Consider the following 13,245-nt stretch of genomic DNA (forward strand, 5'->3'; position numbering starts at 1 on the left):
ACGCGCAGTTTTCGGCGACATCCGGTTGCTTCAGTCGCGCTCGATTATACCGTCACAACAGATAGTTTTTGACGTATCGTTACCATCACTAGGTAGTGATCCGAATCAATGTTAGCGCCCGGATAGGTTCTGACGTCGATAATGTCTGAAAGTGAAAAGTGCCGATCAGAACGTGGTCGATTTGTGATTCCGTCTGGTTGGGTAATCTCCAGGTGTACCGATATGGTAGAGAGAGGTTATGCTGGAAGAAGGTACTACGTATGGCCATGTTCTTGGAGGTGGTGATGTCGACAAGTTTTAGGCCGTTTTCGTTCGTTTGCGGGTGTGCGCTGAACCGTCCAATCACCGGTTTGATTTGCTCCTCTTGACCAACCTGAGCATTACAGTCCCCGATGATAATTTTGACATCAGCTTGGGCAGTCTTGGGCAGCGGTCGTTTTCGCAGCTCCAGCTGTGCTTTAAATTTGTTTTTGACATCATCGGTTCGAAAACATGTGCTCACTCGGATTCAATCCGAGGCTAGTGGCACTACTGACAGGATTTGCGGTGCACTCATCCTCTCGCCTGCTCGTCAACGGACATCTATCGATACCGATCGCACAAGGTAACCCACTGAGTTCTCTATTGTTTGCACTTTATGTGTTACCGCTGCTAAATCAGCGGGAGCAGATATGTACGACCGATTTAATCGTCGCGTACGCTGACGACATCAGCAATTAGGAAAATTACCGGCTATTTATGAAATGTTTAGCCGTTTCAACCGCGTTTCCGGAGCAAAGTTAAACGTTATACCTTCAAAAAACCATGTCTATTGACGTTGGTGGTACTAATGGGGAGCCGCTTGAAGCACCATGGCTACAGACGGCAGAAACTGTAAAAATTCTAGGAATCATCTACACGAATTCTATACGAACCATGGCTAAATCACAGACTAACAGACGTAACACTTCGAACAAATTTTCTAACAAAGCATCGTTTCAATGACACCCCTAAAAACACTAGCATCACCTGGTGCACTCGCGCTACGCCAGAGTAGGTTGCTATAAATTTAACAATGCTATAAATTTACTTGTATATTACATGACAACAGCGCCAGCGTAGCCGAGCGGCGTTCTCGCACAGCGACTGTTGTTTGAGTCTTGGCTTAAGCGAAAATTTGAAATGATCGTTTTTATCGACGATGAAATGAGGCTTCAGTGTTACGTCTGTTAGTCTGTGATTAAACTGAACTGGGATGATTTGCTAAAAAAATTCACTAGAATCTTGTTTTTTCATGCAATGAGGACGCTAAATTTACTACAAAAGGTTATAAAGCATTGCACGCAGATGTCAGTGCGTTTTTTTCGTTCCAGGTTTGACAGTGTTGTGGGGTTTGTTTTGATTACTTATTCGTAAGACCCAGAAGCAAAAAACTGCAAAAATGGCAAAAATATATGTTGTAAAGAACTGCTATCATTTTCCTGCTTCGGAAAAGTCGGGCATTTCCGGTTTCCGCAAACAAGTGGAACGAATTACAAGTGATAAACCCACTAGCAATAAAATTAGGTTACAAAGGGAATCAAAACAAAACCCACAAAAACGTCAAACCAGAGTTGAGGTTAGGCACCGTGCAAAGGTTTATTTCTGAACACTTTCGCTACCTCCAAAATTTGGTACATCTCTTCCGTTGTTTTACAACCAACCAATGCGCACGTGGGTAAGCTAACGTCAGCGATGGAAAAGTTCCTATGGTTCGGCCTTCCCGCGAGAATACCTATGGTTCAGCTAGCACGCGACCGTAGGCAAGGTGGACTAAACCTCCAACTACCAGTGTTTAAATGCAAGGCACTATTCACTAACCGACACCTGCGGGAACTGGACTCTATGCCATTTTACAAGTCCTTTCTGCAAGAAAATACAATCCGTGTACCTCTTCCAGCAAATTGTCCATGTATAAAACAGCTACAACAGCAAACCGCTCTGATTCCCCCGCATATACTCCTGAATCCGTCTTCTGACAACATACATCGCTATCTCGTTGACGACACAGAGAAACCAAAAGTAGAACGGGAGAACCCAACAGTAAACTGGCGTCAGATTTGGTCAAATACACTAAGGAATCGACAGCTGACATCAGAGCAAAAAACAACACTATCTATTCGTTAACGGTAAGATACCGCGACAGGGCTCGCTTGAGCAGTACCGTGGTAATCGACGGGGATGAGTTCGAGGTAGTCGACGAGTTCGTATACCTTGGCTCACTGGCAACAGAGGACAACAATACCAGCCGTGAGATTAAAAGACGTATTATTAGCGGAAGTCGGGCCTACTACGGACTCCACAAACACTTGCGGTCGAACAATTTGAGCCCCCGTACAAAGTGCGCGCTGTACAAAACGTTAATTTGACCGGTTGTCCTCTACGGGCACGAAACGTGGACACTGCTAGAAGAGGACCTACGAGCACTCGGAGTTTTCGAACGGCGGGTGCTAAGAACCATCTTTGGCGGAGTGCAAGAGAACGGTGTATGGAGGCGAAGAATGAACCACGAGCTCGCGCGTCTCTACGGCGAACCAAGTGTTCAGAAAGTGGTTAAAGCTGGACGGATACGTTGGGCAGGACATGTTGCTAGAATGCCGGACAAATCCGGTAGGAACAAGACGAAGAGGGGCACAGCGAGCGAGGTGGCAAGACCAGGTGGAGCGAGATCTGGCGAGCACTGGGTGCCCGCGGAACTGGAGATCAGTTGCCATGGACCGAAACAAATGGAGAAATTATACTGCGCAGGCCTGGTCATAAGACGTTAGGTCAATTAAGTAAGTAATTAAGCTAGAACACCGCCGCTTAATGTACATTACACAGCGCGTGGATAGTGAGCAGTGCTTACATTGTCACATAGCAATAGAAACACTGGAATTGACTCAGTGCCCACGAGTAGCTGATGCGTGGAAGCTGCTACAACAGATGATCGCGACGTGTCTTCCCGGACGCCGAAGAACAAACAAAACCCAAATATTATGTTTAGTAATAGGTTACATCGGATATAGGTATAGTTAATTGTAGTAACGTAATAGACATCAATCCGCTAAAAACCACTTTAGAACTATAATTGTAAATAAAAATTTCAATAAACACGACTATGCATAAAAAAATCGGTACTTCCGAAGTGAGGGCTGTGTACGTTAATTATGCTAATGTTAAAGAATCGGCTTTTGATTCTCAATCTGCTCATTCGGGGGTTGATCGGCTACCACCCGATCATTGCAGAAGCGAATCTCGCCCATCACTATAAAAGCTGTGCCCAGCTCGTTTGTATTGTCGCAGCTCTGGTAGATAGTATGACTATCCCTATACGTACGTACCACCGTTCTTTTCCAGCATATCTCCTGTATAACACTACGATGTCGAACTTGAGACTCTTCACTTCTTTAGAAAGCACGTAGGTACTTCCGAGAAAATTTAGGGAGCGACAGTTCCATGTTCCTATTTTCCAATCGTTAGTCCGTTTTCATCGCCTGGGTCTTTGCCGATTGTTCCGATTAGAGATTATTACTTACGGAGTTCATTGCTTTAGTTTTTTTTAGTGATTCAGGCTTGCAAAGCCCGCCTCACCAACCAAGCTCACAGTTACGCCGGAGGGCCAACGTAGCTCGAAGGAGTCCTTCTCCCCTATCAGCATACTACTAGGGTTGCTGGGTAAGAGGCACCGATGGTGCGCATTACCCAGTCGTTTACCATCAGCGTTCACTTTCATCTACGTTCACGAATTTTTATTACTATCGGCCGTTGATGACATCGACGAAGGAGTTCCTCGTTGGATATCCAATTGTCAGGTCACCAAGGTCGAATGATATATCGCAGCCCATAACAATGAGAAACAGCAGCGGTGATAAAATGCAGCCCTGTAACCCTTATAGGATCGGGCAAGATGCCGTTTTGCAACACTCCTGGATCCGGTTCGCCGAAGAAGTAGCGGTTTCCTATATATTACTGAAAAGCTGAAGCATCCATCCAGTAATGGTGGCTCAGAGGTGACGCGATTAATGCGGCGATCTATTGGCATTATACGCTGCTGGTCTCTGACATTTGAAACTCGGAAGGGGCCATCCATATACCACGTGGACAGCTTAGAGGGGGGTGGAGGGTATGACAATGTCCACGCTGGTCCACGGAAGGGGGGGAGGGGGTATGGAAAATGTCCACGTGGACAAGTTTTTTTTCCTGCAAAAAAAAAGAAATTAAAACATTGACCATTGATCAGTGATTGTTTTTGAGCTTAACGGGAAATTAGCAGTCATTAGCATTTCGTCGGAGAGCCCAATTTCGGAAGCAGTTTTTGGGCCCAAAAACGGAATTCTGTTTATAAAAACGTAAATACTGCATTCTTCTTGCCAATCTGAACACAGCGAGTTAATTTTCATGGACAGAATTTTTGTTTCAAACAAAAAAACTTCTTTTGAAATTGGCAGAATCGATGACGACTAATTACACCTTAAAACCTTGAAATTTTATCTTCTGAGGCATATGTTGACCTAAATACATGAACCGAGCATTACAAGAGCACATATCTGGCATAAATCTTGTTTAAAAGATTAAGCCTGCGTTAGTACACTTAGATGTTGACTGCCTAGCCAAATGTGGATGGCATTTTGCCTCAACATCGGCCAAGCTGAAGTGCTCTGGTTAGACAAAGACCCCAGTAGCACGCTTTAGGTCCATTTAGTTGAAGCAACCGAATTAAGACTGAAATTAGTCATATTTCGGCTACCACAACAACTTTGTAATAACCGTGCTAGTAGGGGATGCTCTGGACAAAGAAGAATCGTCAAGCGAAAGTTAAGCTGAAACGAACTTTCTTGCAGTCGATAATAATAATTTGCAGTAGAACATAAATTAAGATCCAAACACCTTACATACGGATTTTAAGACGCTGAGGAAAATTGACGGAAAAACCATGGAAAAACTCAAATTTCCGCAACGACTAAAAATTCTTATGCATTGTGTCGGTGACTTTAGACTGAAGCTTCCTTTCACGTAAGCTTTTTCAATAAATATTGCATAAATGAAGTTGAAAACCAAAATTTTCAAAATGTAAAAATGTCCACGTGGACAAACATGGGAGGGGGGTGGGGGTTGAGCAAATGTCCACGGTTGTCCACGGAGGGGGACGGGGGGGTTGAAAGTTGGTATTTTTCTGTCCACGTGGTATCTGGATGGCCCCGAAGAGTTGTTTAAAATGTTCAATCCAGCTGTTCTGTACGGTCAGTCAGTAGCTGACAAGCTCTGCCCTTTAGCTGCATCTTTGCATTCATCCTGGCACCACTAAGGCGGCGAGAAATATCGTACAACAAACAAACGGATATCATCACTGGCGGCGGCGGTTTCTCGTTGTACGGCTAGAGAGTTAGTGTAGGCTCTTTTGGGCCGCCGTCAAGCTCATTTAACAGCGTTCGTTAACGGGCAGTTGTCTTAGTCGATCTGGTTCGCCAAGTTTAATCCGAAATCCACTTTCTCCTCTCGTTGCGCATTTAGCAAAGGGTTTTGTTACTGGTCGTGATGAAGGTTTTCTTGATGCCGGTCCATTGCTCTTCAACGGTTCTACCAGTTAGTCACTCCGAGAGTCTCGGGATTCAAGTTGTTCAATAAAGGCCCTTTTCACATCAGAATTCTCCAATCGACGGAGGGCGTAGCGGTACTCAACTTTCTCCTCCCGTCGTTGAACACGTGCGACACGCAAACGTATTTAACAAGATAATGGTCGGATGCGATATCAGCGCTGCGACTACGGGGAAAGAGCGATCCACCAAAGACCATGTTGTTATTATATCCTCGCTCCTAGGCCATGACCCGTTCACGGGTCGCGTTGTTCGAGCTAATCTCCGCGTCGAAGTCACCCCAGTCACAGTGGATTTGAATGTCCCCCTTCGGGATCTTCTCAACCATGCTGTTCAGCTGGCTGTAGACTCTCTCCTGCAGGTCGGCAGCATCTGTTGGCACATAGCACTGGATTGCTGTAAGGTAAAGGTCGTTGGTTGCCAATAATCCAGATCGATTTCTTCTTTCTCTGTCAGTAGCTGACTGTTGTTTAGCCGAATTCAGCATACAGTAGACTAATTTGAGCGCACAGGCGTGATAGTTCGGAAAAATAAAACAATAAACTTAGCATATAGTTTTTATTGAAATTTAGACAATACGCAAAACCGACGATACAATGGATAATAACATGAAATTTTTCCCTGCAAAATGAGTAGAATACTCTTCACAAATTTCTGAATTCAATTAGCAATACAAATACGGATAGTGTTCCATAAAAAAAAATCATCAAGTAATCGTATTTTTGAATATTTTACTATCTTTAAGAAATACAAAGAACCGTTATTTTATCTGTGAATTAATTTATATTTTCGGACATGTCGAGTACGCCCCATCAGAAAATGAAATAAACATAGTTCAATTAAAAAAAAACCTAACAATTGTTAGCCGTTATGTGTTCCGATAGGTTGTAATAAGAGTAAATAACGTTCGAATTTTTTTTCTGTATTGCGCAGTTTGTTCTTTTGTTTTAGGATCAATGTAAGTATAATAAGCTGTTACATCTTTTCTATCTGTTTCAACTTTACAACGGGTTGTTTGAAGTTTTCAAAGGAATTATCTTCGATCAAAGCAAATTATACAAAAGAAAAATATCGTTTTTGAAAGCCAACTAAAAATGGATAGATGCTATTCCGGAAGTAAAATTAAGATGCTTGCATTGTTGGTGCACACATTTAAAAAAATCGATTAAGTTCTCGGTTACATATTACTCAATAAGCTTAGCAACTGCGGGGGTCCGGATGTTCTACCCAACTAGTGTTACATGCCATATATTGTGTTTTCTTCAACGCGTTGCCGATGGTGATGATGTAAAGGCTCATTTTAGCTTCTTGTAACTGATAACTCACTTGATTTTTTCAGTGTAATCAAAAAATTATATGATAAAAAATCGCAGGGAGAGCAACTTTGAAACCGCCAAATGATTATAGGTCAAACGTTAGTTTAAAAAAAACATGCAAGCACAGAAGCACAAATTTCGCAATTTCCAATGCGACATCCGTGGTTCTAAATTAAACACCATTTAACACACACGTGGATTAGAATACGAAACCGAAAATGTTGCGTTCAATATACGGTGGTTGGACACCGAGATAATTATTTCCAAACTATACGCTTCAAGTGTGTTAGGCGTGCTGGTGTGCAGTTTATGATCATCTTCCTTTTTTTCTACTAAATGATAGATCGATTTTTTGTCTGGATTTTAAATGTTTTACAGTTTTTTTTGTTGTTTTCAAAAGTTTTTCATAACTTTTCTGTGAGACTGTCGCATCTGTTGTGATTATTTCAATTGTAAGGATTTTCAATGGTTTTTTGCTTAAACTTCCTTTACTGTTCTTTCGTTTGCACGAAGTTATTCGTTTATTTTTATGTCAAAGATAATTGTCGTACAGCCTTATTGCTGAAAACCTTGGATCACCTCTTTCGATCTGAGCAAAGCCGGCTCTTTCCGGCATAGATGGAGAACCGATGGAACGTTTTCGGGAATAAGGCTGCTGTTATACTCGTTTTCATTGAGAATTGGCTCAACAACGAATCTGCGCAAACATTCCCACGTAAGTCATGGTGGTCCTACTGGGGGTAATCGTCGCAATCCCCTACTGAGTACAATAAACTTTTTTCCATTTTTTTGTATTTTTTTAATTATGTTTTACGTTTTTAAATTTTATATATAGTATATATAATAATATAGATAATTTTATATATAGTATATATAAAAAAGTTTTAATATTTTTTATAATAAATCAAAAAACTAAAAATCATAGAAGCAAACATAATACACCCCAAATTTTGTAGCTTGACTCCATCGTTCGTACCAACAGTTTATTGATTTTTTTTAGATTAAGATTAGTGCGGCTAAATACAGACGTTAGATTTTTGCCGTTCAACAATACAGTGAATTATAATAGACTTATTTGTTGGCTGTTAATATTGATAATTCTTGCGTACGCTGCTGCCGCTGTTTTGCAGTACTTGTAGATACTTCTAGTCAATTTAATATTTCTTTTGCTAGCATCAGCTTTGAAAAATGAAAAAAGTTTGTGTGCATCCCACTGGCGTATTAATACGATTATATTCCCAGTTTTGGATCTAATTTTTACGTCGTGGAGTAAAACACTTGAAATGAGCCAATCTTACGCTAATGATGTGAATTTAGATTTTTGAATATTGTGAAAAGAAGAAAAAAAAAGTTGCTGAAAGTGCATTTTCCAATAGATTTGAAGGGTATCTTCAGTAACGCTGTAGCCGCGACTATCTTTTTTTTTTGCTGATAACATTTACGATGAGGGTTCTTCTTACTGCGGTTGAGTCTTTTGCTGGTGAGCATGAAGCACGGCAACTGCTTCGTCGACCTTTGCCTTCAAGGATTCGCTATGTTCCAACATGTGGACAAGTTCCGAGTTGTCAATCTCGAGCAACATTCCGGTAATCTTACCTGCAATTGATGGGTACATCGGTTCGATCAGAGGGAATAGACGCTCTCCCAGCATTTGCTTCTGCTCAGCCGGTTGAGCGGCGGCCAGCATCGACGCGGTAAGTGGTTCTTGTCCTGGAAAAAAAAGATTAAGACAAATTAGATATATTACAAAATTGCTGCTTACAGCACGCTCAATTACCTTTGACATGTACAGCTTGTTGGGCGACCGGTTGGGTCGGAATCGCAACGGGCTGAGCAGGTGGGTTGCGCATGTTTTGGGTGTATTTGTAATTAGCGGTACGGGCCTGATTGGTAGGCATTTGTGGAGCAACGGGGCGAGTCTGCATATTCGCACCACCTTGTTGGCCAGTGATCGGACGAGCAGAATTACGCATGGCGACGGAAGCGGCTTGAGCAGCCTGTGCATTCTGAGCTTGCTGCTGATTAGCACGGACATTTCCTGCCTGGCGATATTGATTGCCGGCGGTAGCGGCTGTCATTGCTGGATAAGCAGCTCCAGCAGCGTTGGCTGTGACGGCATTTTGGTTTGCATTCGTACGGTACCATCCAGGAGTTGTTCTGATCTGGCTGACTTGCTTGCCGTAGAATCGTTGCGGCTGTGCGATTGTTGGCACGTAATATCCACCATTACCACCTGGCTGGAAGATTTGTCCCATGTGCTGCATACGCATGTTGGCCATACGTTGCATGTATTGGGAGGCCAAATGAGCTTTACGATCTTCCTTACGTTGAGCAAGTGCCACGTACAATGGCTTGCTTCCAACGATGCGACCGTTCATTTCGGTGACAGCCTTGGTCGCTTCCTCAGCAGCAGAGAAACAAACGAAACCAAATCCTTTCGAGCGACCTTCCTCCAGCATGACCTTTGCTGAAGTAATAGTTCCAAATGGCGAAAATTCTTTGCGCAGACGTTCATCATCGATGGAGTCATCCAAATTTTTAACATACAGATTGACGCCTTGATAACGCGTCAAACGTTCCATCTTAAGCTGCTCGAAACGGCGCTTAAGTTCCATCTGGCGCTCATTCTTCTTCTGAGCGCGGCCAACGTAGAGAATCTTACCATCGCTAAGTTCTTTTCCATTTAGCTCCTGAACCGCTTGTTCGGCGGATTCAGGATTTTCGAAAGCCACGAATCCAAAACCACGACTTTTGGTATCTTTCGTCATCACGCGGTGGCTAGTAATCACGCCATACTTCTCAAACATCTCTTTCAATGTCTCGTCATTGAGTTCGTCACCGAAATTCTTAACGTAAACGTTGGTGAACAATTTGGCCTTCTCTCCGAGCTCCTTCTCGCGTTCTTTGCGTGGAATGAAGCGTCCAACGAATACTTTCTTGGCATTCAACAACATACCGTTGACTTTTTCGATGGAAGTGTTGGCCGATTCTTCCGTCTCGAAGTGAACGAATCCATATCCTTTCGAGTTACCCTTCTCGTCTTGAGCAACCTTGCAACTAAGTATATTACCGAAAGCAGAGAATGTGTCGTACATAGCTTTGTTATCGATATTCTTATCCAGATTTTTGATGAAAACGTTGCCAACACCGGATTTACGCAGTGAGGGGTCGCGCTGCGACCACATGATGCGAATGGGACGTCCCTTGATCAAATCGAAATTCATAGTGTCCAGAGCACGCTCAGCTAGAAGTTATTAAGAAAGAAATCAAAAATCAGCCTGGTGTGTGTCACAAAAACATATACGTTTGGTATCGATTCGCGAACCGATACAGATAATATTGAAAGTGCATCCGTAAGCAAATATTCGATCACGACTTATCTCAATAACCCATTTAGTGAGTAGCAAGTTTACGATCTGCCAATTCGCGATATTATGCTAAGCTGGTGGACTAATAAGCAAAATGTTCAAATGTTACGATGAATCATGGGCATTTTCAACAGAGCTCTCACAAGTGAACATTGAAATTAGTGCTTTTGACTGGCATTTGATTTTTTAGAATCAATCGTATACGAAGCTATTACAAAATAAGTAATCAGTGAGCAAAAACTTTGTGAAATTATAAAGAATTTAGTTAACTACCGACATAAGACGGGCCAATTGAAATACAGCTTATTATACTGGACACATATTCGAATTTCAGGTACAGTACGATCAGATTAGTTTTTCGTTTAGTGCTTACTGCTTTAGTGCTTGAAATAAAGTTAAAAAAATGGTTTTTCTGTAAACAAAAGAAAATTATCTTTTGAACTCAACATTATCTATGGATTAACTAGTGCACTCAAGAGATAATTTTAATCTCGTTGAAGCATAAACATGAATTCTTAGAACTTTTACAGCTGCTCTATCGGTATTTGCTTAATACTGATAGAAAACTGCATAAATATTTGGACAAATGTGACAAATATGCATTGAAAGGAAATGCTGTTGTTCGTTATCGTTTTCTTTCCAGAATGTCATTCTGCACACACACGCACACATCTCTAGCAAACAATTTCACTGCATGAATCATACGCCCTCAGTTCAAATAAATCCAATGTTATGAAATTGGAAAAAACCACCTCAATTATACAATTAAAGTATGGAAAATCCATTAATTTTAAAATCGAGACACTTGAGATGAGTGCGTGCTACGTCGAGAACACAAGAAATCAATTGTGCATACGTAATTTACTGATAACCCTGACTGATGAAAAAAAGAAAAGAAAAATACAACATGGCGGCTCGACTGACTGTCCCCTGCAACACTGCAGGCAGGCAGCCAGGCAGCTCCAAAAAGCAGACACGTGTAGAACGAAAAAAAAATTATGAAGATATTTTCCTTACCATCTGCTGGCTGCTGGAAGTTAACATAGGCATAGCCGAGGGAACGGCGGGTAACAACATCGCGGCAAACGCGGATCGACAGCACCGGACCGGCCGAGGAAAACTTTTCGAACAGCATTGCCTCGGTAATGTCTGCGTGCAAATCACCGACGTACAAAGACGCCATTTGATAATTGGGACCTCCTGGATTCATTTTTCAATGTTTCGTCGCTTTCACTTTTAGCCAACCTTCCAGCAATGTCTCGCCAATGAACATATATGTGCCAGTCCTCCGTACACGTAGCAACTTTTTTGCCTGAGAAATGGAAAAAAAAGTGAAACGGGAAGGGATTTTAGTTTCGCTTTCGAAAAACCTTTAATTAAACGAATACTCACTTGCAACTTGCTCTACTTTTTCACTTTTTCGATTTTTTTGGATGAATTTTTGATTTTTTTATATTTTTTTTATGATTTTGTAATATTTTTATGCACAAAAATGTGAATGGTTGTGCGATCTTCTTGCGAGAAGCACAACCTCACAACGTCAGCGACACTCTTTGTCTGAGTCAGTCGAGTGAGTAGAGTGCTGTCGAGGCGCAGTGTCTCCCGCTCGGTGCCTATGTCTAACGTTTGCCAGAACGAGGTAGAACTTGTAGGTAAGCCATAACTCTACACCGAGAGGTGGTAGCAAAAGTGAAAAAATTACAAATGTCATTTCAGCGATTTCAGCACATTTAGAGCAACCTTATCGGTAGCTGCTGAGGCTGGTGTCAATATGACAAAATTTGAAATGGTACGCATTCTGAACTGATTTTGGCGACTTGAGGCGAAATAAACATCGAACTCAAATTTTAACTAAAAAGTTAAAAATTACGCGTATATACGCGGAGCGTCAAATTTTAACTAAAAAGTTAAAAATTTCACATTCAAACAGTAAAGGTGCCGTTCAAATATTACATAACGCAGCAGGGGGTGGGGGTATGTTGAATTTCTGTTACTGATTGTTACGCAATTTTTTTGGGGAGGGGCTTTGAGCGATAATGTCACGCGTAACTAAACATAAATAAAAATATCGAAAAAACAAACTGCTTAGAAAATATGTATATAATTAATTGAAAGCTAATTACACGACATTTGTGAGCTAAATTGCAATAAGCTAGTGTGTCGAAATCATCAGCAGCGCGATCGAACAAACATACAGCTGTAAAAGTTACGTGTTACGTGTATGGGTGGGGGTGTGAGAAACAATTGTTACAAATTGTTATAAGGGCTCGTGAAAATGACGTTTTTGCGTTACGTAGTATTTGAACTGCTCCAAATAATTTCCTTTGACTCAGAACATTACAATTGTTGCTGCTCGTTTTCAAATACGGGGTCTTTCTGATGGTGAACACGTTATTTTGTAGAGTTTTAGTTTAGAACAACACTAACACTTATATAACCAATAAAAGCATTTATAATGCGTTTTTATAATCAAAACGTGCTTCAAAATGAAGCATGCCCAAATTTTAATTTTGTTCAAAATGGCGCGTCTTTTAACTTTTGCATCCGTGATTGAAATTTCAAACAAAATTTCTAATTTACTATAAATACTAACTCATTACACTCATCTATGATCTATGTTTGCCCTTTTTTCTCATTTAATTAACGTTAAGACAAAAATATCCGCCATTTCATGCTTTTTACTGAGCTGAGCATCATCAATCACTTTGGAGACAATCCCAACGAATCAAATCACTCATAATTATGATAATTTAGCGAGATCCATATACTTACGATTTTCAAATTAATGTTGAACTTCTTGGATTTTTTTTTCTAAGACTACCCAGTATAGAGGACCGCAATTGCGGTTTTTTCGAATTTACATTTCAAGGTAAAAGCAAAACTTTTGATTTTTTTTTGTATTTTAAAAACCGTCGGTTTTCGCTATGATTTGCATTTGAAACAAATCCCGTTTACTGTCAACCGGAT

The 13,245-nt window shown here is 41.3% G+C and overlaps 1 protein-coding gene across 1 annotated transcript; it reads right to left on the reverse strand.

Annotated features, from left to right (window-relative positions):
- Window positions 1–6,138: 6,138 nt before the first annotated feature.
- On the reverse strand, window positions 6,139–11,836 carry LOC128733497 (polyadenylate-binding protein). The gene is made up of 4 exons (XM_053827124.1): window positions 11,671–11,836; window positions 11,296–11,590; window positions 8,688–10,154; window positions 6,139–8,620 (listed from the first exon to the last, which is right to left on the reverse strand). Exons 2-4 carry the CDS (start codon window positions 11,486–11,488, stop codon window positions 8,367–8,369), a joined length of 1,914 nt encoding a protein of 637 aa, XP_053683099.1. The 5' UTR covers window positions 11,489–11,590; window positions 11,671–11,836; the 3' UTR covers window positions 6,139–8,366.
- Between the last annotated feature and the right edge of the window lie 1,409 nt (window positions 11,837–13,245).

Source organism: Sabethes cyaneus, chromosome 2 (genome assembly GCF_943734655.1).
Source record: "Sabethes cyaneus chromosome 2, idSabCyanKW18_F2, whole genome shotgun sequence".
Taxonomy (NCBI): Eukaryota; Metazoa; Arthropoda; class Insecta; order Diptera; family Culicidae; genus Sabethes; species Sabethes cyaneus.

Bases quoted from the DNA above. Each gene is read 5' to 3' on its own strand.
- LOC128733497 (XM_053827124.1), bottom strand. From the start codon at position 11,488: ATGAATCCAGGAGGTCCCAATTATCAAATGGCGTCTTTGTACGTCGGT. The intron at 10,155-11,295 runs GTAAGGAAAATA...AATAACTTCTAG, and splicing joins CTTCCAGCAGCCAGCAGATG to CTGAGCGTGCTCTGGACACT. The intron at 8,621-8,687 runs GTAATTGAGCGT...TTTTTTTTCCAG, and splicing joins ACAAGCTGTACATGTCAAAG to GACAAGAACCACTTACCGCG.